The 26,236-nt window shown below is 45.2% G+C and overlaps 1 protein-coding gene across 1 annotated transcript in view; it reads left to right on the top strand.

Moving 5' to 3' along the window:
- CRB1 (crumbs cell polarity complex component 1) overlaps nucleotides 1–26,236 on the top strand; it is a 138,089-nt gene that overhangs the window by 90,326 nt on the left and 21,527 nt on the right. The window contains exons 6-11 of the mRNA XM_083506716.1: nucleotides 515–1,471; nucleotides 14,814–15,367; nucleotides 19,708–19,873; nucleotides 22,924–23,830; nucleotides 24,864–24,992; nucleotides 26,041–26,167. Of these exons, the coding sequence (XP_083362842.1) occupies nucleotides 515–1,471; nucleotides 14,814–15,367; nucleotides 19,708–19,873; nucleotides 22,924–23,830; nucleotides 24,864–24,992; nucleotides 26,041–26,167 (2,840 nt within the window). The remainder of the gene's footprint in view (nucleotides 1–514; nucleotides 1,472–14,813; nucleotides 15,368–19,707; nucleotides 19,874–22,923; nucleotides 23,831–24,863; nucleotides 24,993–26,040; nucleotides 26,168–26,236) is intronic.

The following is a 26,236-nucleotide window of genomic DNA, read 5'->3' as shown; positions in this document are numbered from 1 at the left end:
CTGATATAAAATGTGACAGTGAACACGTGGGCAGTGTTTTCTCTATATGTACACCATCTTGTTTAAATTGGATCTAAGAAGTCCAAATGGGAGTAGACAGATAGATACAGCAAGGACAGTTTAGGTATCTCCTCCCCCCCCCCCCGCCCACCCCCCCAGCCATCAACAAACTCAGCCATACTTGGGGGACAAAAACGTATATTTTGTGCCACATGGTTCATTGTGTTTCTGTTTTTGAGAGATAAAAGAATGCTTCCAGACAGGTGTATATTGTGGGATGAGTGCTCCTCGTGCATTCAGGGGGGTTTTTAAAAGCACTCACCAGATGCCATAGTTAAAGTGCCAGACTGTATTTTACTCCAGTAAGTTAAAAAATAAACTTTGCAATGACTCATTTGAGAGATCTCAGTGACCCATTTACAGTCTTAAGTCTCCACCTGGAAGCACCCCAACTTTAAGCCTAACCTGGTCCATAGGATCAAGGCCTTCATTCTGCCTTTCTGCTTTCTCGCAGGCATCCACTGTGAAGAAGACATTGATGAATGTCACATGAACCCTTGCCAAAATGGAGGGACCTGTGAGAATTATCTTGGGAATTATACTTGTCATTGCCTAACCGGAGAGGAGGAGGGCATATATTATGGCGGCTGGAACTGCACAGAAGTCCTCCTCGGATGTGTTCAACATAAATGCCAAAATGGGGGGCTGTGTGTTCCTCACTTTACGGACGGACAACACAGATTTAGCTGCATATGTTCAAATGGATATACCGGAGTACACTGTGAAACAATGACCACATTGTCTTTTCAGGGAAATGGGTTCCTTCGGGTTAACAGTATCACAACGCCTGTCCAGGATGGTTTCTATAACATAAACCTTAGGTTTCTGACTATTCAGCCAACAACTTTTCTATTCCACCGAGGGGACAAAAGCACATTTGTGAAGTTGGAGTTACTGAATGGCTACTTACACTTATCCATGCAAGTCAATAATAACCAGTCAAAGGCCTTTTTGCATATAGCACAGAATGTCAGTGATGGCGAATGGCATTCAGTGGAGGTAACCATAGCAAGAGCAGTTACTCTTAAGTTACTCGACAGCTCTTGTATAGAGCCATGTCTCAGTAAAGCGACTGCCACCATAGATAGCGATCAGCCAATGTTTACTTTTCAGAGCACTTTTTTGGGTGGTTTGCCAGTGGGGAACAGGAGCGATGACTCTCTACTAAACATCTATAATATGCATTCTGCACCTTCGTTTGTAGGCTGTCTTCAGGACATTGAAATAGACTTGAACATTATAATCCCAGAGAACATGTCATCTGATTCATCTTTAAATGTCAAGGCAGGCTGCACCAAAAAGGATTGGTGCGAACACCACCCTTGTCAAAACAAGGGGCGCTGCATCAACTTGTGGCTGAGCTATCAGTGCGATTGCTACAGGCCCTATGCCGAGCCAAACTGTGCTACAGGTAAGGTAATGCCCTCAACCCCAGAACCTTAATTGCCACCTGAAATCATTTTGTACAACTGGTCTTATCAGACTGCAGAGCCCTATACTCCAAGCTTTGCTATTGTCTGTCATCTGCCGCTGGAATATTCCTCAGCTACAATGGTGGCAACAAATTTACAGCTTCACCGCCATCTTTGCATAAGCATACGCATATACAAAGATGGTGTCAATGCTGCCATGTTAAAGAATATGCCAGCAGTAAGAACTCAGGCTATGCTAGGGGAGAATTAATGCAGATGGAGGGGGCACTGTGTTCTTTTCAAGGGTTTTCTGCTTACTACTACCTGTTCAGCTGAGCCATCCATGCCACTACAATTGTAAACGATGTCAGCCCACCAAAACTGGTCCAAGATCCACTGGGGAACTCGAGTGAACTCCTACCCATCTCTGTTGTAGAACATAAATACACACACATATGCACCAGTTACAAACTCTGTAAAGTGATCACAAATGCACAGATACTGGAAGGTTTGCAGAATTTTAGTCCACGTTTTGAAAATTCAGACCCAGGTGTGCAGATCCCCCAGCTCATTTTTGGACTGAAACTCAAAGCTTATTGCCACAGATAGACCACTGACACGCTCAAAGGAGATATCCGCACAGCTAAAAATAAATCCATTTCAATTTGTACACGATTTGGAAGATCACTTAATTTGCGCCCATTTTGGAACGCTGACTTGAATTCCATCGAAAGTTATCTTCCAAAATTCATTTCGCTTCGATGAATTTTTATACAGTGCACAAAGCATGGACTAGAGAAAGGCATTTATGGAACAAGAGATGAATTAGACTACATAGCTTCTAGGTAAGTGAGGCTTTACTATAAATATACAAGGAAGCAACTTGTCTCAGTATACAAGATAACATCCCATGGCCATTAAGGAACAAGGAATTCCTCATAACACCAGTTCAGTGTTTTATTGTTTTGTCTCTCTCTAGACAACTCATTTCAAGCCAGGTAGAAAAGTCCAGGTAGTTTCAAGCTAGCTAAATGCCTCTCCAATAGCAGGCAGGCATATTTGGTACTTGTTCTGGCTGGCATCAATATGCCACATTCATTTCTAGTCTTTTGTTCCCAGGCCTCTTAATCATGGCAGTCTCTACCCTTCTCTTTAATGTGAAACATGTTGGCTGTTAATTATTCAAATAGATCTGAAGTGAGGATGGGGATTGTTGCAATGGCTCCCTAAGGCAGTGAGGAGAGAGGCAGAGAGAAGGAATTAATTATTCCCCTATATAGTTTCTAGGGATTTTACTGGTGTTGTTAATATTGGTCCAGATCAGGGGGGAAATGCAAAAACAGCTCCCAGGGCAGAAAGGCACTGGTGTAATTGTCTTTCATGATGTGACACATGTGAGGTGGGTCACAGCATCTTGACTTTTCCACCAAGCAAGTCAAAATAGACTTTTCCAATGTTGTCTTATTTCCATTCTGTGCTGTTGTTTTGATTTCTTCCGAGACATGTGGCCACGGGGTGATAATGAGTTGTCTGGTGAGGTGATGTAGCTAACATCTCAACTTCTTGACAGTGGCCAAAGATATCCTTTCAAAAAATGTATGGGAGCCAATTCACACATGCACATCATAGTCCTCCATTATCTGCATTGCTATGAAAAATAGCAACAGTGATACATGGGACTCCTTCCCACTTTTCCTCTGCAATCAACTAGTTAATTCAGTGTCTCAAGAATATACAAACCCAGGGTACAATTTAGTTAAAGTCTTAAACCCCAAAGATTTCAGCAGGTGACTTTTAAACCTTATTCTAGGCATTTTCTTTACTGTCCTGCCAACCTCAGCCTGCTCTTTTCCAGCCTCTGCCTTCTTACTTACAACCAGTCCAGCGAATGGCACCGCCTGTCATTTGCCTCCTCCTTAGTAGACAGGGCGCGGGTGGCGCTGTGGGTTAAACCACAGAGCCTAGGACTTGCTGATCAGAAGGTCGGCGGTTCGAATCCCCGCAATGGGGTGAGCTCCTGTTGCTCTGTACCTGCTCCTGCCAACCTAGCAGTTCGAAAGCACGGCAAAGTGCAAGTAGATAAATAGGTACCGCTCCGGCGGGAAGGTAAACAGCGTTTCCATATGCTGCTCTGGTTTCGCCAGAAGCGGCTTAGTCATGTTGGCCACATGACCCGGAAGCTGTACGCCGGCGCCCTTGGCCAGTAAAGCGAGATGAGTACCACAACCCCAGAGTCAGCCACGACTGGACCTAATGGTCAGGGGTCCCTAGTAGTGTCAGACGTATGCACATGCTAAGGTAACAGCCATGCAAAGCCAGAAATTATGAGGGCCCTCTAAATCCATAAAAAGTTATATATTTTGGTCAGATTGTTAGGGGTTTTGTTGTTGCATATTCACCTAATTTACTGGTTGTTGGCACCCATCTGTCTCTTGAGACGATGGCATGTGCCTCTGTGGGTGAAAGCCTGGTCAGCGTGTATGGAGATCCCAGGCTGCCCTGTTCTCACTGATTTGGTCCAAAGGAAAGCAGAATGATATGGTTGGCACCAGCTTGGCTGCAGGAGTTGCCAGAAGGAAACATACAAGGCACCCACCCTCCAACCATCTTAAGGATTCCAGTCTGTATTTTTGTAGGGTTTACTGCTTAGTCTTCACTTCCCTCAAAGATATTCCACAAGGCAGAAGAGGTTTAGGATCAATACGATACAGCAAATTAACCAGTTAGAAGCTTTGGCAAATAAAAAGGTCTTCACCTTCTGCCCAAATGACATCGTAGTTGGTTCCAGGCAAGTCTCCCAGGGATGGGCATTTCATAAGCAGGGTGTCATAACTGAAAAGCCCATCTCCCTGGTCACTAGTCAACCATTGTTACCTAACTAGTCAATAATTGTTACCTAAGAGAGCCAGTGTGGTGTAGTGGTTAAGAGCGGTAGTCTTGTAATCTGGGGAACCGGGTTCGCGTCTCCACTCCTCCACATGCAGCTGCTGGGTGACCTTGGGCCAGTCACACTTCTCTGAAGTCTCTCAGCCCCACTCACCTCACAGTTTGTTGTGGGGTTGGAAGGGAAAGGAGAATGTTAGCCGCTTTGAGACTCCTTCAGGGGAGTGTTAAAGCAGGATATCAAATCCAAACTACTACTACTACTACTACTATTCTTCTTCTTCTTCTTCTTCTTCTTCTTCTTCTTCTTCTTCTTCTTCTTCTAACTTTGCTGTGGGGCACCTGGAAGAGAGTCCCAGTCGTCAAACATGAATATTCAGGCAGGCTCGTGTGGTGAAAAGTGATGCTTTTAAGTAATCCAGTCCCAATGCAATTTAGAACTTAAAAGGTAAAAGTACTAGTACTTTGAATGGTGCCCAGAAACAGACCAGTAGCCAGAACAATGGGCAGCAATCCAATTGTGAGAGATGGGTCTGGCATCCCTGCTTTCATCCTGAAATTGCAAAGTATAAAATCATGCAAAACTAGCCACTGCAGGCCAGAGAGAATAAAAATATCAGGCTGCAGTTCTATTCCTACTTACCTAAGGCCCACAGTAGACAGAGAGCTACTTGAACATATACAGCAAAGCAGTTAGCTCTGAGAGTTTGTCTTATATTTGAACGTATTTAACTTTGACCAAACTGCACTCACTGTTTGCATTCAGATATTTTTATCTGTGAGAAAAGGTAGGGGTTTTTTTATTAACCCTCCCCCCAAAACACAGCAAAATCAGATAGAAAGTGTGGGGGAGGGGAGAAACATGAAAGGCAACATTGCAGATCTCTGCTTCAATCCAAAGCGCTGTATCTATTGCAGATGTTAAATGGCACAGTTGCACTGAATTTAGTGGAGTTATATGGATTTACACCAGCTGATATCTGGTCTGGTCAGGGAGGGGGGGTGTTTACTAGATCCATTTGTTCAGAAAGCTTCAGCTTCAAAATGCATTCCAATATTTTTTAAATACTATATCATTTCACATGCTACCCTGTGTGCACCTACCTCTTTTTTTATTATTGAAAAATGACATTGCCGGAGCCGTAATTGTAGCAGACGGCTTTGAAGTTGAGCAGTAATTTATCCAAAGGTTTGAAAAGCAACTTTGGGATAGGGGGACTCCCATCTGGTAAATATGTTTGCCTCTTTATATGAAGCAAAATTAAAACCATGCAGCTCCAAGAGAAGCTTATACTTCCATTAGGACTGTTGTGAATGATTAGAAAGTATTTGAAACTCCCCCCCCCTGCCCACTTCTCCCTAACCGCAATATTCTTCTCAATTCACAGCATCCTACCATTTTGATTAAAGGTGTGTTTGTGTGTGTGTGTGTGTGTGTGTGTGTGTGTGTGTGTGAGAGAGAGAGAGAGAGAGAGAGAGAGAGAGAGAGAGAGGTGGGGAAGGGAAGTGAAAGAGAAGATTGGGAGCAACTAACAGTCTCACTGACCCCCCCCCCTCCCATGAGTGTATCCAAATTGTAGAGTATTCCTTTCAGGTCCAAGGCATTCAAAATTTTAGAAAAATCCAAACATGCAGTACATCTCTTCTGAAAACAGGGAACATGAAGTATACAGTGGTACCTCGGGTTAAGTATGGTACTTAATTCATTCCGGAGGTCCGTTCTTAACCTAAAACTGTTCTTAACCTGAAGCACCACTTTAGCTAATGGGGTCTCCTGCGGCTGCCGCGCCGCTGGAGCACGATTTCTGTTTTCATCTTGAAGCAAGATGGTACTATTTCTGGGTTAGCGGAGGCTGTAACCTGAAGCGTATGTAACCTGAAGTGTATGTAACCCGAGGTACCACTGTATACCTTAACCATTTCAGAATACAGTGGTACCTCTAGATACAAACGGGATCCAATGTTGAATGATGTTGGATTGAAATTAAGTGGTTTCTAGCTGTAATGGTATTAAGGAATATGATAAAATGGTTGCTTTCTATAAGTAAGAATTTAAGGTTATAATAATCTTAGATGTTGGAGAGAAAATAAGGTGTTTTCTTGTTTTTAAGCTGTAATGCTCTGAGATAAGGATTTGCTGTACAAATAACTTGAACTGGATATACAAGAAGGGGAGGTACGAGGAGGTCAGGGAAATATGTTATCAGAAAATAAGTTGTGAAATTTATCTGTTTTTAATCTTTTTTATGTTTGCTTTTTTCTTTTTGTTTGTATAAAATTGGAAACTTTAATAAATATCTTTTTTTAAAAAAAAGATATGAACGGGATCCGTTCCAGGGCCCCGTTCGCAGCTAGAGGTAAATGTAACTAGTGACGGTGCATCTGCGCATGCGTGTGTCGCTTTTCACCGCTTATGCGCATGCGCGCGGCGTCAATTTGAGTGTCTGCACATGTGCAAGCGGCGAAACCCAGAAGTAACTTCCCGTTACTTCCGGGTTGCCAAGGAGCGCAACTCGAACGCGCTCAACTCAAACCATATTTAACCCGAGGTATGACTGTACTCATATTGTCTAGTTAGTCGAAACTTTGCAACAGTTTCTCACACGTTTACCTCATGCATAGGTTTGGCTCACGGCAAAGGTATAAAGAAACCCAAGTCGATTTCCTATACTAGCCAAAAACATCTGCCTGTCAGCAAAAAAAATAACATGTCTGTGCACACATATGTGTGTTGATTTAAGTAACTGGCAAAATGGAGATCAGCTTACCTTCTTTCAATAAACTGATAGTCGGATTAGATGAAATGTTAGAGAGCTGTAATCATATCTTCCAGCTCTTTAATTCCCCTCCCCCCCAAAAAAACACACACACACAAAAAGTAGCTGCAGGGAGGGGATTTGGACTGGGACTGCTACGACAGAGGAAGAGTTTGGACTTGGTATCCCGCCTTTCACTGCCCTTAAGGAGTCTCAAAGTGGCTAACATTCTCCTTTCCCTTCCTCCCCCACAACAAACACTCTGTGAGGTGAGTGGCGCTGAGAGACTTCAGAGAAGTGTGACTGGCCCAAAGTCACCCAGCAGCTGCATGTGGAGGAGCGGGGAAGTGAACCCAGTTCGCCAGATTACGAGTCCACCACTCTTAACCACTACACCACACTGGCTCCTTTAACCCTTTCCCCCTGCAGTTTTCTCAATGAAAATGCCCCCCCAATTGCTATTTGCCTTGCTGGGGGAAACCTACTGGTGCAGGGGTGGGTTTGATGGGGGAAATGGCACAGGGGAAGGGGTTAACTGGGCTCCAGCACTGGGGTCCTGCTATGAATCAGGATAATCTGCAGCTTGGTTTTATCAAAAGAAAGAAATCAAAGAATTGGGAGATTTGATCGCAGATGTCATTTGGAGTTCAACACTGGGCATCACAGTGCTAGTTCTAAGATGCAGGTGGCGCTGTGGTCTAAATCACTGAGCCTCTTGGGCTTGCCGATCAGAAGGTTGGCAGTTTGAATCCCCACGACGGGGTGAGCTCCCTTTCCTCTGTCCCAGCTCCTGCCAACCTAGCAGTTCAAAAGCACACCAGTGCAAGTAGATAAATAGATACCGCTGGGGCAGGAAGGTAAACAGCATTTCTGTGTGCTCTGGCACTCATAACGGTCCTCTCTGGTTTCCGTCATGGTGTTCCATTGCACTAGAAGCGGTTTAGTCCTGCTGTCCACATGACTCGGAAAGCTCTGGACAAACGCCAGCTCCCTCGGCCTGAAAGTGAGATGAGCACCACAACCCCAGAGTCACCTTTGACTGGACTTAACCTTCCAGGGGTTCTTTACCTTTTACTTAGCTGTAAGAATGAGAAGGATGGGGAAAATATTAGGAACATTGGTCATATTTCTGTGATGACCTCTGCTTTTGCAGGGCTAGCTTCAAGGGGCACAATGAGGGCAGCTGAGTCAATGAAGGCAGGGACAAGATCTGGCACAACAAGCCTTTTAAAAGCATGGGTCATAGCAGAAGGGGAGAGTGCCATTGGGGCTTCACTTCAGGCAGGAAAGTGTCTCAGGCCAGCATTGCATAAGATACACTGAATACAGCATTTGTCGTTCAGGAGTCTCTCTCTCTCTCTCTCTCTCTCTCTCTCTCTCTCTCTCTCTCTGTGTGTGTGTGTGTGTGTGTGTGTTCATAAATAAGTGAACTGCCATACACATATAATCCTAAAAATACACATAAATAATATCTGTAGATACATGTTCCTGAAGGGAGTATCACCCTCCCACAAATCCATATTAAACAAGGATGCTGAATTCCAACACACCAAAATTCAGCCTAATGCACAGGTTCATTTGCTCTGTGCTGAAACACTGGTCTCTTTTATGAGATAAACTATATGCTCCAAGTTCAGTACAAAAATGTCCTGTTTCCAACTTCTGTCATAATCAGTGTACCTTGGGCTATGAGTGTACCAAATTTCAGCTTTCTGGGTGGCCTACTAGTATTTACCTTGTGCCCCCCATTTCTAGGGGGAGAAAGCAAACAACTGTTTGCATGGTCCAGAAAGATATTTATCATACAGGGATGCCCTAGAGACACACAACTGCCACATTTTCAGACATTTCTGGTAATTGGGGTGTCCTGGACTATAGAATTTTCCAGACATACGTCTGAATGAGTGTAAAAGAGCCCCGCCCATCCCCATTTCCTTTAAATGTTCAGCTTACTGGGATTGTGGCTTGGGGAAAAGTGGGAGAAATAAACAGGAGCTCTTCCAAAGTGGGCCAAGCCCAATCCAGGCAAAGTCAAGGCAGGTCACTTGCTTAAAGTCAAAACCCTGGACAGTTTCCAGTGCCCCCTGCTGAATGAACTATGGGAGGGGTTATTTCAAACAAGAACTGAGGTGATTTGAGGCCTTGCACAGGCTGCTGGAGCTTATGCTGCATTTTGACACATCTCCTTGACATAACAGCTCTGCTGACTTACCACGTCCAGGTTTTGTTTTAAAAAACATTATCTATACACACACACACACACACACACACACACACACACATATACACACACACACACACACACACACACACATATATATATATATATACACACATATACACACATATACACACACACACACACACACACACACATACACACACACACTACTAATTATAAATAAATAAGAGTAAAAATGTGTGCCCCACCATCGAGACCATTCCATTGTAACTATCCAACCTCCCAAAATGTTAACACCTCTTGCGGTGGTTTGACCCCTTTCCATTTTAACAGTACAAATTCCACAAAAACTTTCTGTATCTCTTCGAAACAATTTCTCCATCTTGCCTTAATGGCACATGTTAATTTATCATTAATAGCGATATCCCACACCAGTGTGGTATTGTGGTTAAGAGCAGTAGACTCGTAATCTGGGGAACCGGGTTCGCGTCTCCGCTCCTCCACATGCAGCTGCTGGGTGACCTTGGGCCAGTCACACTTCACTGAAGTCTCTCAGCCTCACTCACCTCACAGAGTGTTTGTTGCGGGGAAGGAAGGGAAAGGAGAATGTTAGCCGCTTTGAGACTCCTTCGGGTACTGATAAAGCGGGATATCAAATCCAAACTCTTCTTCTCTTCTTCTCTATACCATTCTTCCATTTGATATTCTGCTTGCCCCTTCCACTTCCTAGCTATCATAATTCGTGCAGCTGTCAATAAATTTGTGAGCAAGTCCATCATAGCCTGTGCACCTTCCACCCCGTACCATGTCCAGGTTTTCAGGCACCGGCTTAGTCTACACTATGTGCACCAAATGCACACATATTAGGGTTGCCCACCAATTATATCGAATAGCCTGTTGATTAAGAAATTGTCTTTTAACTGAATAATTAATTAAATATAGCCACATTTGCATATCACTAAAGCCCTAGTAGGTGACTTTTGGGTGTGTTGGAGGAAGCAAATGCAACTTGCAACTTAAGAAACAAAGACTGGAACCCCAAACACATTTACTCGGGAGTGAGAACCACTGAATGCAACAGGATTTGCAATCACTCATAGAGTTGGACAGAAGCGAAAGGCCAAGTTGTTGTTTACCACAACCAATATAAAATAAATAAAAAGAATCAAACATAAGAGGAAGTATCCCTTTAAACTGCAACCTCACTAAATACAATTGACCAACACCAATCAGTCTATAAAAGTTTTTCAGCCAATCTTCTTCATGGTTATTCAGAAATGAGTCCCAGTAGATTGAATGGAGCTTACTCCCAAGTCAGTTGAATGGAGGTTTCTTCCAAAAAGTAGAGATCTTTCCCAGTTAGCATCTGTATAGGAATTGCTTTTGGATGTTTTTAAACGTTTTATTGCTTGTGTGTTTCCCTCCCTAAGCTCCTTTGGAAGGAAGGGCAGGGCATAAATTTAATTGACAACAATTGTGCACAGGATTATAGCTTTACGAGGTTAAACTACCCATTTAAGTTTAAATTCCTAATATACAAGGGCACACTCGCTTTGGAATTTATAGATAATGGAAGAGCTCTTCAAAGCACTGCTGCTGCTGCTGTGTGCTTTGTGGTACAGAAATTACTTGCATCTTTGTTAAAGAGAAGTTGACAAACAGTAAGTGCTGGGAAGGATTTCCATTGCAGACTGCACTCTCTCAGCAGTAGCAGGTAAGCAACAAAGTTGATTTATTTCCATCAGCATCCAGACGTAATGACTCAAGAGGTTAATATTGACCAAGGTTATGCTAAATGCCCATCAAACCACATACCAGATCCAATATTTCTTTTGAAGCAGAGTAATTGAAAACTGCAAGCTCGGCGTGCTACCTTTTTAAAGACTAACCTTGCTTCCTTTGCCTTCTTTGCAATGTTGCGCGTCTAACTGCCACTCGCCGGCTTTGCTGCATCATAAGCGATCTCTCTTCAACAAGAAAAATGTCTTTCAAGTACTCCTTTATAGAGAGAGATGGTGTTTTGGTTTTTTTAATAAACTAACCTTTCATGCTTAAAAATGACCATTTCAAAACCAAGGGGAAAGATTTATGGACATATGCCTTGTTTTTAACAAGCACATAAAGAAAGAAGTTTAAGATCATCTCATTCGCAAAATTAAAACATTTCTCACATGTTATTTATGAAATTGTCTATTCAGAAATAAGTCAGGGGTTTATTTCCCCATACTAAATAAACTGAGCCAGATATGAATCCTGTAACACTTAGAAGGCAGGTTTCCACAATGATCACCCCCGTTTTCATGAGTCTTATAATCATTTCATTAAAATAAAACACTGCAGGCAATATGCACGTGTGTGTGTGTGTGTGTGAGAGAGAGAGAGAGCACCAAAGCAGCTTTCCCGCCCTATGAATGAAAAGTCTGATTATAAGTTTTTGAACAGCTGGAGTTTGTTTTGTTTAACTCCAGTTAACACTGTTGATGTTGTTTGGTCTGTGAAACCGCACATTAAAGGTTTTAGTTCAGATTAGCCAATTGTGATTATTGATTTGGGGCCATTTCATCTATTAAAATAGCACTGTGGCAGCCATCCTGGCTTAAGATATTTTGCTGCCTGAAGCAGAGGCCCTCCCTTTGCCACGCAAACAGCCTCCCTGGGCTGTTTAGACAGCAGCTCTTGCCTTCATCTCTCCGCTTCCCACTTAAATCCTGCTAAATTGGTGGAAGGACCATAGTTCAGTGTATTCAGTGTATTTGATTTGCATACAGGTACAATCCCTGGCATTTCCTGGTAGGGCTATGTGAGACCTCTACCTAAGAAGAACTGATGCTGGTCTATGTAGACAATACTGAACTAGAGCAGCGGTTCTCAACCTGTGGGTCCCTAGATGTTGTTGGACTACAACTCCCATCATCCCTGAGCTCTGGCCTTGCTAGCTAGGGGTGATGGGAGTTGTAGTTCAACAACATCTGGGGACCCACAGGTTGAGAAAGGCTGAACTAGAGGAAGCAATGATCTGACTAGGCATCAATAAGTTTTTTAATGTTCCTTCACTCAAGTTGACCTAGAGGGGAAGCCATTTCCACACGATAATTTCCAGAATATTTTGGATCAGCTGCCCTGAACTCTTGTGGTGTTCAGGGAGCCACTTCCCATTCCATGTGATCCACATTAATTAGCACCTGTATTTATTTCTTAGATTTAGCACCATAAGATTTCGGGGCAGTTCACAGAATAAAATACAGGATAAAAAAACAAGAAAATAAGTAAAACCAAACAGCAAAACAACCCCCCCCTTCCCACAGACACATTTTAAAGACTGTAGAATATGAATCAGCCAAAGGCCCGACTGAAGAGGAATGTTTCTGTGTGGCACCTAAAATATATATAATGAAGGCACTAGGCAAGCCTCCCTAGGTCACCACACTGTTTGAGTAAATGATGAGACTCCATCCCACTTTAATATTATTATTTATTTGATTTCTTTCCTGAACTTTGCCATGTTGTTGCCATGCCTCAATGAAGAGTGAAGGTAGCTTGAGAAGAAGCCAACATCATTTGTCCAATCCTAGGCGTGATCTTCTCTGAGATTTAGTAAGCCAGTTGGTCCTTTGGGGCACGTGCTCGTGTTAGCAGTATAGTTGCTTCATCTATTTTCTTACATGTGCTGATCACCCATCACAGAATCCAAGGTGGCATAAATCTGGTTTCTAGGTGGTCATCCATCTAGGCTCTGTCTAGACCAGCGGCTCTCAACCTGTGAGTCCCCAGATGTTGTTGGACTACAACTTCCATCATCCCTGAGCTCTGGCCTTGCAGGGGACTCACAGGTTGAGAAAGGCTGGTCTAGACCAAGATCTGCTTAGCTTTAGCAAGCCTCATGTACCTTCAGACAATATCCTGGGTTCTCAACCTGTGTACTCTGTACAAGGCCGATCTTAACGTTGGGCAAGATTCCCTGCATTGCAGGGGGTTGGACTAGATGACCCCCGTGGTCCCCTCCAACTCTACAATTCTAAGATTTGAAGGTACAAGAAGAAAAATAAGATTTAAGTTTGACCATTTTCTTTCACTTGAACGTTTTAAGATTTTTGCTTATTGGGGTTTGTTGTTGTTTGAGAGATTGGCATTTGTGCCATACTTGATTTCAGATCAAGGAAACATCAGCCAAAAGGATGATCAGCCATCATACCTGGTCATCTAAATTTTCAGTGTAGTATACTTTAATGAGGAGAATACAGCACATCAGTAGATTGGCTATAACCAGAAGGAAATCTGTACAACGGGAACTGCCAAAGCAAATCCCAATTTATTTTTTAAAAAAGATTGTTACAGCATATTGGGTCTCACATCCCTCAGAGCTGATGGCAAAACACCCAAAATAGACACAAAGAGGCACATATCCAATTGCCAGCCTACACCTTATTAGAAGCTTATCTAGAGCTGAACACAGCAGAAGGAGAAAGAGGAAGCAACATTGCTGCCTGATGTCCCAAGACGAAAAGTCTGCTGTATGATCAACAAGCATACCGCGTATGCTAAAGAGGCCCTGCTCTGGTGTAAGCATCAGAGAAAATGTTTCCTTTCATAGGGCCCTCTCTACATCATCCCCGGTTCAGTCAACACTGACCTCTCTTTTTGCATGGCAGGAGTCAGGCTGAGCTGAAAACAACATGGGAATGGGGGAATTAACCTGGACTGTTTTCTAAATTAAATAGCTGTGGTTTCTACATTGTGACAGATTTCTAGAATTAGCTTGTAGGGACTAAGAAAGTATGTGTTTCCATGGGACTCAAGCTTGCTATTCTCATACTTGTTCCTCAGAACTTTCATCAGACTCATAGGGAGACAGAAATGTCCAACGTTGGCCCCTGTGATTGGCAGATAAGATCCAAAATGTATGTTGAGCGGGGAGGCCAGCAGTTCCCTTGCCCTCTAAAATTCAGGAGGAATTTTGAGTTCAGGAGGAAATCTTTCCCAATTCAGGTTTGACAACCAATAGCATGAGCATGAGCAAAACGAAAAGGGAAACAATGCGGAGGCCACAGTGTTCAAGGTAATCAATATGTTATCTGTCTTTGCCTCACACATTAGAGATGGGCCATCAGGAGAAAAACAGAACTTCTGAACAGAATGTTGTGTGATCCCTGGTGAATGTAAGAGGTATGGGTCACAACCTTTGCCTTCCCAAAAGGACTGAAAGTGAAGCATCAGAACCAGCCATTGCTGGTCTCCTAGCTTTGAATTGGGGCCGGTTATATCATATCATCTCAGACAGAAGGTAGAATTATATATCTCAATCTTTAAAAGGCTGCACTTGCTTTGCAGGATTTGTAATGCATCTTTCATAGGAGTGGTACAAACCGTAGTAGTTTGCCACTGAAAGTGCCATCAGGTAGTTTAGTTTAGAATGCCAGAGCATTCCCGGTCTGTTTCGTGATATGTCCATTTTTCCATCAGTACTCCTGTCTTAAAGTTGTATTATTTTTTCTCTCTCTCTTTTTGCCATGTGAACTCAAGAGTACATTCCAGGAAGATTTGGACATGAGGAATCCAAAGGGTTTGCTGCTTTTCCTTTAGAAGGCAACGACGACGAAAGTGTGACAATCTCAATGTTTGTCCGAACACGCAAGCTTTCTGGCTTGTTGCTGTCTCTGAAAAAAGGCGCAATCCTATTTCTTAAGGTCTGGTTGGAAGGTGGGAAACTCCTGGCGTCAGGCCTAAACTCTGACAAACTCCTTGGAACACAGCCTGTGAATGATGGAAATTTCTATTTGATATCCTTAAAAATCAAGCCAAACAAGACCGAGCTATTCCAGTCTTCGCAGAACCTGGGCTACATTTCTATTCCTGTAATAAAAATCCAGAGCGGTGATATTATGTACATCGGAGGATTACCCGACGACCAAGAAACCCATGTAAATGGTGGATATTTCAAAGGCTGCATCCAAGATTTAAGACTGGGCAACCAACCACTGGAATTTTTCCCTGTCACGACTTCATCGGATTCTGTCATCAGAAAGAGCACGCTGATCAACATTGCCCCAGGCTGCATCGGAGACAACCTCTGTCAGGTAAGGATGCTGTTTCTCAAAGTGCCGTTTCCATGTTTGCAGCAAGGAATTCTCTTTTGAACTAGCAGTGCTCCGAAAACAGCATGTGACAGTAAGAATATCTGAGCACGATATCCGAAACAGGCAGGTAAGATCAGGTTTTTGTCAAACAGCCCCACACTTTGTGGGCGCCGAGACCGCAGAAACATCTGGGAGGCTGGAAGGCCCGGCGCTTGAATGGCAAGGTAATGATAACCAGTTAGCAAGCCTGCTATTCATTAAGGGCAACTTGAACTCACTGTAGTTTTTCAAACCAAAATATTCTCATAATTACTGTAAAACCAGACTTTCGAAGCAGGCTAATCACATGGTATGTTACGGGCATTTGGGCCTGGCAATGAAGCCTGTAAAAATATTAAAGAAGAGAGGAATGTTGTATCACCACACAAATACAAAGGCAGCCCCTATGTGGGTTGGATCTGCCAGAAATCACACGGTCCTCATTTAACATTGCATAAAAAGTAATGGATTTATAAACAAACGCCATCTCTTACATATGTGCAAATACAAGTGGGCTGAGGGAATGTATTCTAATGTCAGTTGTATGTTCCTGTACAGTATGTTTCATATGAAACAGCTTTTTTTCTTAATGCTCAAGAATGTCACGATTTTTGTCGTTGTTTTTTAAATCGCTTACAATCATGCTGAGCACTTTTTCCTGTGCTTACTCAACTTATCATTATTAATGTATTATTTGCCTTTCATGTAAGTGCTTCAAGGCGATGTACAATAAAAACAGTTAAAAGCAGTTAAAAACACCAAAAAGCAAATGAGTTTAAGACAAAACAATTTAGCAAAAAACTGGACACCCATAGCACAGGCCCATTCACCCAGTTGGGAAAGCTTGAAACAAAAACGTTTTCAATTTCCCCCCCAGAAAAGTGTGGATGATGGGCTCCTGTTATATCTTGACAGGCATGCTATTCCATAGAACAAACCATCATCCCTTCAGAAAAGACTTCAAGAATGGCACATTTCCCCTAATTTACTTTCACGTCTCCTACACATACGAAGCCTCGGAGAGAGGCACCAACTGCCTAGGCCCTTCTCCTCTGTTCTCTTCCATTTATAGCCCAATGCTGCTCTGAAAACTGAGGACCAGTTCACGCATGCACAGACATCATTTGATTTCTCACAATTTGATTATATGGCCCATGTCAACTTGCCCCAGAATCTATGAATGGGCTCAGTTGAACGGCAAGGGATCCCCAGACCTCTTTGCGAGGATTGATCTGTGATAACTCATTCACACGTGTAAATTGCCATTTGACGCTGCAGTCACCACACAATCAGCGTGAACCAGGCCTTGGTGATAAAGTAGGCAATATCACATTATCCTGGCTTCAGTTCATAACTTACAATACTACTGCTTCCCACTGAAAGTCTCCCTTCCCCTTCTACTCAATCTCTACTCCCAAACATTTCGTTTTTCCTGCTGGCTGTCCTAAGACCAAACCTAGAGAGCTGTTTTGTACATACCCTTCAACATTTCTCCAATGAAAATGGGGCCATCCGATATTATTATTATTATTATTATTATTATTATTATTATTATTATTATTATTACCACCCGCCCATCTGACTGGGTTGCCTCAGCAACTCTGGGCAGCTTCTAACATACATAAACACATAATAAAATATTAAACATAAAATAAAAACCTTCCCTGTATCTTTAGATGTCTTCTAAAGGTTGTAGAGCTACTTATCTCCTAGGCTTGGGGGTTGCACGACTCCATGCCCTCCAACATTTATCCAATGAAAATAGGGATGTCCTAAGGAAAAGCAGGACATTCCGAGATCAAATCAGAAACGGAGGTGGCTTCTGTGCCCCTGGAAAAAAGAACACTTGGAAGGTCTGCAATCTCTACTCCCAAACATACCTCTAACTTTTGTTTTGCTGCTGGCTGCCCTAAGGCCGAACCTGGAGAGCTCTTTTGTGGGCTCACCAAAAAGCCGACACAACTAGCCTGTGGTCCAACAAGGAAGAAGGCAGGAAGATGCAAGAGCACCAGTTGTCTATATTAGCTGGGAGCGATTCTCCATTGTTTCAGACCAGGAATCTGTTCCAGGCTTGTCTGGAGCCACAAGGGATTGAACCTGGAATCTTTTGCGCTGAAATCATGTGCGACGGCCTTTTGCTATAGGTCAGGCCTTGATATGTAGCAAACCTATGCATGCTCAACAAGCTCTAGCCAGAAAGGTCTTCTTCGTATTGTGCATTCTCTACAAAGGCTATTTAAAGAGGAAGGTTTCAGGGCACCACCGGATTTCGTGAAGAGCTGTTTGCAAAAACATTTCCCATTCTTATTTGGCAAAGGATTTACTTGACACGCCTCCTTTCCTCCCTTTGACCACTTTGGCCTTCAACCATCTCTTCTTCGTCTTTATCTTTTGATATCCTTTCTCCTAGGACTAAGTCAAATGGTCTGCTTAAGTGGTTTTCGGAACAAAAGAAATATATCTTATCTAAGCTTGTCTGATATGATAAGGTAATGCAACTGTGATAATCTTATAGAATCATAGATTTGGAAAAAATAAAAAAGTCAATTCTGCCAGGCAGGAACATTTTCCTTTTGGTATGTCGGAAATGTGCTTTTGCAATACAGACCACTACAGAAAGCAATTGGATTACAACAGTACCTTGAAACGGTACTGTACACCCGCAATTATCACAAAAAGGAATTCAGTATGCTGAATGATGCCATCCCATGTTCCTGGTTCCTCACTATACTTTGTGAGTTCCCAGACAGCCTGAAAATGATTGGCCCCAATCCAGAAAAAGTCCCATTAAAATCGATGGGGAAAACCTAGTCATGAATAACTGACTAGTCTCATAGCATTAGGGTTGTGTCCCAATTGTTCTAGTGAGAGTAGACTAGGGTTTCCCAAACTGTTTCTGGAGCAGGGTCTCCAACTGTAGTGTTTTTTTTTTGGGGGGGGGGACAACTCCCATCATCCCTAGCTAGTAGGACTAGTGTCCAAAAACAACTGGAGACCAGAGTTTGGGAAAGCCTGGAGTAGACCCACTGAAATTAACGAAACTGAGTTAGTCATGTCCACTGATTTTCAGTGGATTTCCTCTGAGTAGGGCTTCCATTGGATACAACCGCTGGCTATGATTAATTGAGACCATTAATCCTATAGAATACAGACAGCTGCCTTATGCTAAGACCATTGATACATCTGTACTGCCATCAGTTGGGGACCCTGGTTTTGACTGGAGCAGCAGCTCTGGGGAGGGGAAATTTAACCCCACCCCCACCTCTCCTGCTTTCCTTATCTAAAGTGCCCACAATTGTATTTGGGCACTTTTCCAGTACAGTGGTACCTCAGGTTAAGTACTTAATTCGTTCCGAAGCTCTGTTTTTAACCTGAAACTGTTCTTAACCTGAAGCACCACTTTAGCTAATGGGGCCTCCCACTGCTGCTGCCACTGGAGCCCGATTTCTGTTCTTATCCTGCATCAATAGGAGTATAGCATCTAGATCAAGGGAAGTAATAGTGCCACTATATTCTGCTCTGGTCAGACCTCACCTGGAGTACTGTGTCCAGTTCTGGGCACCACAATTCAAGAAGGACACTGACAAACTGGAACGTGTCCAGAGGAGGGCAACCAAAATGGTCAAAGGCCTGGAAACGATGCCTTATGAGGAACGGCTAAGGGAGCTGGGCATGTTTAGCCTGGAGAAGAGGAGGTTAAGGGGTGATATGATAGCCATGTTCAAATATATAAAAGGATGTCATATAGAGGAGGGAGAAAGGTTGTTTTCTGCTGCTCCAGAGAAGCGGACACGGAGCAATGGATCCAAACTACAAGAAAGAAGATTCCACCTAAACATTAGGAAGAACTTCCTGACAGTAAGAGCTGTTCGACAGTGGAATTTGCTGCCAAGGAGTGTGGTGGAGTCTCCTACTTTGGAGGTCTTTAAGCAGAGGCTTGACAACCATATGTCAGGAGTGCTCTGATGGTGTTTCCTGCTTGGCAGGGGGTTGGACTCAATGGCCCTTGTGGTCTCTTCCAACTCTATGATTCTATGATTCTATGATTCTTAACCTGAAGCACTATTTCTGGGTTAGCGGAGTGTGTAACCTGAAGCGTATGTAACCCGAGGTACCACTGTAGGCATTTACAGCAGCAGAGCATGTTTTCATGGCACTTTTTAAATGAGGAAAATGCGGAAACATGACAGAGCAGTGGTCATAGGAAATAAGTCAGCCTCTTTCTTTCTCCCACAGCCACTTTCCTTGATTGCCTTGCTAGAGATACTTGCTTACATTTAACTCCCCTCTCTCCTCTTTAGCCGAACCCCTGCCAAAACGGTGGCATTTGCTATTCCATCTGGGATGACTTCACTTGCACCTGCCCACCAAATACAGGTGGGAAAGCCTGCGAGGACGTAAAATGGTGCGAACTCAGTCCGTGCCCCCATGAAGCCCAATGCCAGCCAGTGCATCGAGGATTTGAATGCAAGTATTCCCCTCTCCCCACCCCTGAAAATCCCTAACGCCCAACCCCCATCTCCTTAACTTTGAGGGACTAAGGCAACACAGTGTTAATTTTTTTCACAAGTGTTTCAGGCTTTCCCAATCCTTGTGATGTATTTATTGGGGCATTTGTTGCTGTACATAGCACCACTCTGAAGTTGAGTGTTTCTTAGCAACTTTATTTGCCTTATACTGCAGGAGAGAATTTGCTAAGCTGTAGCGTTACCGGGTGCAAAAACAGCTAGACATTAGGGGGACTGAGGCATTGTGCAGCCACTACACTAGAAGCACACTGTTAAGGTCCCTTATAAGAACACTGGATAAAAATCCAGTCATTTATCCAGGCATCTCTGTCGCCTTTTCAGCACCCGCTAGACCAGAGGTGGATTTAGGGCCACATGACTCATTCCACCACAGTGGGTGCTGAGCCTAGAGGGTGTTGCAGGGTGCTGTGGGATGCGGGTGATGCTGTGGTCTAAACCACAGAGCCTCTTGGGCTTGCCGATCAGAAGGTTGGCAGTTCAAATCCTTGCAATGGGGTAAGCTCCGGTTGTTCTGTCCCAGTTTCTGCCAACCTAGCAGTTTGAAAGCATGCCAGTGGAAGTAGATAGGTACCGCTGCAGCGGGAAGGTAAACGGTGTTTCCATGAGCTCTGGTTTCCATCACGGTGTCCCATTGTGCCAGAAGCAGTTTAGTCACGCTGGCCACATGGCCCAGAAAGCTGTCTGTGGACAAACACTGACTCCCTCAGCCTGAAAGTGAGATAATAATAATACAGTGGTACCCCGCAAGACGAATGCCTCGCTAAACGAAAAACCCGCAAGACGAAAGGGTTTTCCGATTTTTAGAGGCTTCGCAAGACGAATTTCCCTATGGGCTTGCTTCGCAAGACGAAAGCCCATAGGGAAATCTCCTGGGACAGCGGGGAAGCGCAGCGCACCTTCTCCTCTGTTCCCAGACCTGTCCTGAAGGCTTGTGGTGGGAGGTCCGGGAACAGAGGAGAAGGCGCGCAGCGCTTCTCCTCTGTTCCCGGGGCTTGCGGTGGGAGGAGGGTTTTTCCTTCCCACCGCCAACATTCAGAACAGCATTCTGAATGTTGGCGGTGGGGAGGAAAGCCCTCCTCCCACCGCAAGCCTTCAGGACAGGTCCGGGAACAGAGGGGAAGGCGCGCAGCGCTTCTCCTCTGTTCCCGGACCTGTTTTGAAGACTTGCGGTGGGAGGAAGGTTTTCCTCCCCACCGCCAACATTCAGAAGGCTGTTCTGAAGGCTGGCGGTGGGAAGAAAAGCCCTTCTCCCCCGCCAGCCTTCAGAAGAGTTCCCGGAGGGCTGCCTGCCTCGCACGGGGCAGACATTCACAGCTTGGGGAGCCCTGCAGGACTTCCCCGCAGGGCTCTCCAAGCTGCGGATAGCAGCCTGCTGCCCCGCACGAGGGGCGCTCTTAAGCAGAGCGCCCCTCGCGCGGGGCAGACATCTGCAGCTTGGGGAGCCCTGCAGGACTTCCCCACAGGGCTCTCCAAGCTGCGGATAGCAGCCTGCTGCCCCGCACGAGGGGCGCTCTTTAGCAGAGCGCCCCTCGCGCGGGGCAGACATTCACAGCTTGGGGAGCCCTGCAGGACTTCCCCACAGGGCTCTCCAAGCTGCGGATAGCAGCCTGCTGCCCCGCCCGAGGGGCGCTCTTAAGCAGAGCGCCCCTCGCACGGGGCAGACATTCACAGCTTGGGGAGCCCTGCAGGACTTCCCCGCAGGGCTCTCCAAGCTGCGGATAGCAGCCTGCTGCCCCGCCCGAGGGGCGCTCTTAAGCAGAGCGCCCCTCGCGTGGGGCAGACACCTGCAGCTTGGGGAGCCCTGCAGGACTTCCCCGCAGGGCTCTCCAAGCTGCAGATAGCAGCCTGCTGCCCCTATCCGCAGCTTGGAGAGCCCTGCGGGGAAGTCCTGCAGGGCTCCCCAAGCTGCAGGTGTCTGCCCCGCACGAGGGGCGCTCTGCTTAAGAGCGCCCCTCGGGCGGGGCAGCAGGCTGCTATCCGCAGCTTGGAGAGCCCTGCGGGGAAGTCCTGCAGGGCTCCCCAAGCTGCAGGTGTCTGCCCCGCGCGAGGGGCGCTCTGCTTAAGAGCGCCCCTCGTGCGGGGCAGCAGGCTGCTATCCGCAGCTTGGAGAGCCCTGTGGGGAAGTCCTGCAGGGCTCCCCAAGCTGTGAATGTCTGCCCTGTGCGAGGGGCGCTCTGCTTAAGAGCGCCCCTCGGGCGGGGCAGCAGGCCGCTATCCGCAGCTTGGAGAGCCCTGCGGGGAAGTCCTGCAGGGCTCCCCAAGCTGTGAATGTCTGCCTCGCACCGGGCAGCAGGCTGCTATCCGCAGCCTAGGCAGCCCTCCGGGAACTCTTCTGAAGGCTGGCGGCGGGAGAAGGGCTTTTCTTCCCACCGCCAGCCTTCAGAAGGCTGTTCTGAAGGCTGGCGGTGGGGAGAAAAGTCCTTCTCCCCCGCCAGCCTTCAGAAGAGGTCTGGGGACAGACTGTCCCTGGACCTGGTCTGAAGGCGGTTTCCCTAGGAACGCATTAATTGATTTTCAATGCATTCCTATGGGAAACCGTGCTTCGCAAGACGAAAAACTCGCAAGAAGAAAAAACTTGTGGAACGAATTAATTTCGTCTTGCGAGGCACCACTGTAATATGAGCACCGTGACCCTATAGTCGCCTTTGACTGGACTTAACCATCCAGGGGTCCTTTACCTTTTTTGCAGGGTGCTGAAACTATGACATAGTGAATTGAGCAGAACTCTCTCTCTCTCTCTCTCTCTCTCTCTCTCTCTCTCTCTCGATATATATCCCTCTACCACCATTTTATCTCAATCTTCCATCCATATACTGAGAGGGAGGGTGTTTGTTTGTTTGCATTTTTAATGGCTATAAAAGCAATCGAGGGCACTAAGCTATCTTGCCAGTATATAAAGGCAAAAAACAAAAAGTTAAATAAAATGTAATGTGCATGACTAAGTACACCGCTCCTAGATGCTTAATGCCTTTTGCTATCTCTACACAGGTATCGCCAATGCAATTTTTAGTGGCAGGAGCAGTGCAATATTTTACAGAAGCAATGGGAACATCAGCAGGGACCTCACCAACATAACCTTTGGCTTTCGGACTCGGGACTCGGACGTGATCCTGCTTTACGCAGAAAAGGAGCCAGAGTTTGTCACCATCCGCATCCAGAATGCCAGATTGGTGTTCCAGTTGCAAAGTGGCAACAGCTTGTATACGCTGAGCCTGGCTAGCTCGCGGCTGGTGAATGATGGGATCCTGCACCAGGTGACCTTCTCAATGATGGAGCCCTTATCTCAGTCCTCGAGATGGCTCATGGATATAAATGACAAGGAAGACATCGCAACAAGTACGGTTGCCACAGGAAACCTCAACTTCTTGAGAGAAGAGACAGATATCTACCTTGCTGACAAAGCTTTTGATAACCTGGACGGGCTCAGAGGGTGCATGAGCACTGTGGAAATTGGTGGCATCCACCTCTCCTACTTTGAAACCATTGATGGCTATATGAAGAAACCACAGGAAGAGCAGTTCCTCAAGATATCGGCCAACCCCGTCGTCACTGGCTGCCTTCCACTGGACGCTTGCAGCTCAAACCCTTGCATGCACAATGGGATATGCGAAGACTTCTACTCTTATTATAGTTGCACGTGCGCCGAGGGTTGGACTGGAACCCACTGCGAAACAAACATTGATGAGTGTGCATCAAATCCCTGTGTGCACGGAAACTGCAGCGACAGAGTCGCAATGTACAAGTGCATATGTGATCTGGGGTACACGGGGCCGAGGTGCGAAGAAGACATTGACGACTGCCGGGGCCATCTGTGTACAAATGGGGCCACCTGTGTTGATGAGATTAACGGCTATTCCTGCCTATGTGCCGGGAATTTCACCGGAAGGTTTTGCAGGTACTGTCCTGAAGCCTGATGAAGAAATTCACCTGCTACAGTATCAGTTGCTTCCGATCTCTTAAATGAGGCAGTGATTAAAAGCTGGACAAACCCCTGGGTTAGCAATTGCACTACTAAGAGTTGCATGGTGAGGAAATCAGGTAACGTCGTGGGCACCCTCGGTCTTATAAATGTCCATCATTGCGAATGGTGCTTTGCTCCCAGATAAGTGTACATAGGACTGGTTCTTTTCTAATAGCGTTTAAAGCAGGGTTTCTCAAGCTTAGGTCTCCAGTTGTTTTTGGACTACAACTCCCATCATCCCTAGCTAGCAGGACCAGTGGTCAGGGATGGTGGGAATTGTAGTCCAAAAAAAATCAGCTGGAGACCTAAGGTTGGGGAACTTTGTCTAAACAGATAGAGATTTAGCACTGAATCAGAACTAATGGTAATCAGGTTTTCCGTGGATTGTTGTTTGTTTAAATTTCGTGCTAAATTTGTGGGTTTTCCAGGAGAAAGTGGCAGGGCGAAGGCAAAGCCATGCGGACACATGCCTAGAGAGAAGTGCATAGCAAAATTTGGAGGTGTGAATTTTAAAGGATAGCTGTGTTTCAGCTCACACATTGCTTTCGAAAGTGAGAGTTAGGTAAGTTGACATTAAAATCGTACCCCGGTGTTTCTCAAACCTGCTACATCATCCCTGACCACTGGTCCTGCTAGCTAGGGATGACGATAGCAGTTGTTAGTCCAACAGCCGGGGACCCACGTTTAAGAAACACTGTCCTAACCAAACCTGATTTCTTCTCCATCCCTACTTACAAGCAAACATGTACAGTGAGGGGGGGGGGAAAGTATTTGATCCCCTGCTAAATTTGCACGTTTGCTCTCTGACGAAGAAATGACCAGTCCATAATTTTAATGGTAGGTTTATTGTAGCTGCGAGAGACAGAATAACAACAGGAAAACCCCCAGACGACAAAAGTCACAGATGGAGGTACAAAATAATAGGGGAAAGTGACTTTGTAGGCTTACCACTGTTGTTTTGCTTTAGATATATACGGCTACCGTCTACAGTGTGCGGGAATGAGATCAAGAATATTACCTGTTACAACTACGGCAACTGTTCTGAACTCCAAGGACTATTGGAATGCATGTGCCTCCCAGGCTTTACAGGACGGCGGTGAGAATATTATAATAATCATAATTTTTTTCATATCATTTTTTTTTCATGCGGTAATTTGCAGTAGAAACAGGAGCACGGCTTTTTTTCAGCTGGAACTCACCGGAACACAGTTCTGGCACTTCTCACGAGGGTGCCGTTGCCATTTTAAGAGAGCAAGGGAGCTGTTCATGGCGAGTCCCAGCATTTATTTTTCTAAAAAAAACAGCACTGTATCTCCAATCAATCCTGGAAAACACTGGGTTCTAAAAAGAAAGACTCTATTCACCACTAAATAACCCTTCCCTTTTTTCATTTGTAATTTCATCAAAGCTCTGTATTCTGGAAGAAAAGAAAACTGGGAAAGCATGTCTAAAAACAGGGTGTCAAAGAGAAGGGCTGTACAGTGGTACCTGGGGTTACATACGCTTCAGGTTACAGACTCTGCTAACCCAGAAATAGTACCTCGGGTTAAGAACTTTGCTTCGGGGTGAGAACAGAAATCGCACAGCAGCGGCACGGTGGCAGCGGGAGGCCCCATTAGCTAAAGTGGTGCTTCAGGTTAAGAATAGTTTCAAGTTAAGAACAGACCTCCAGAACGAATTAAGTTCTTAACCCGAGGTACCACTGTAGTCTAGACTCTAAAATGTTATTTTTATTTCTGAGCCAAGGATTTCAGTGAGCCATTGAAAGTGGCCTCGGTCCTGTATACCTGAAGGAGCGTCTCCATCCCCATCGTTCAGCCCAGACACTGAGGTCCATGTGCGAGGGCCTTCTGGCGGTTCCCTCACTGCGAGAAGTGAAGTTACAGGCAGAGGGTCTTCTCCCTTTGGACCGCCCTACCATCAGATGCCAAGGAGATAAAGAACTACACAACTTTTAGAAGACATCTGAAGGCAGCCCTGTATAGGGACATTTTTAATGTTTTCATATGTGCTGGAGGGGCATCCCAGCCAGATGGGCGGGGTATAAATAATAAAGTTAATTTATACCACCGTCTCACCTTTTCCATTCACATTAGTGAGTAGGTGGTCCATGTATTTACCTTTTTTAAAAAAAAATCTTGCAGGTGTGAAGTGGACATCAACGAGTGCACCTCTGACCCGTGCCTCAACGGGGGCCTCTGCCAGAACCTGCTCAACAAATTCAACTGCATCTGTGACTTGAACTACGCCGGCGATCGCTGCGAGATAGACGTAAGCGACCTCTCCTTCTTTGTCTCTCTCTTGTTGTGGCAGAACCTCTTTCAACTTCTTTCCTACCTC

This window comes from Podarcis liolepis (assembly GCF_965112155.1).
Source record: "Podarcis liolepis genome assembly, chromosome: 6".
Lineage (NCBI taxonomy): Eukaryota > Metazoa > Chordata > Lepidosauria > Squamata > Lacertidae > Podarcis > Podarcis liolepis.
This window is presented reverse-complemented; position numbering and strand designations above follow the sequence as displayed.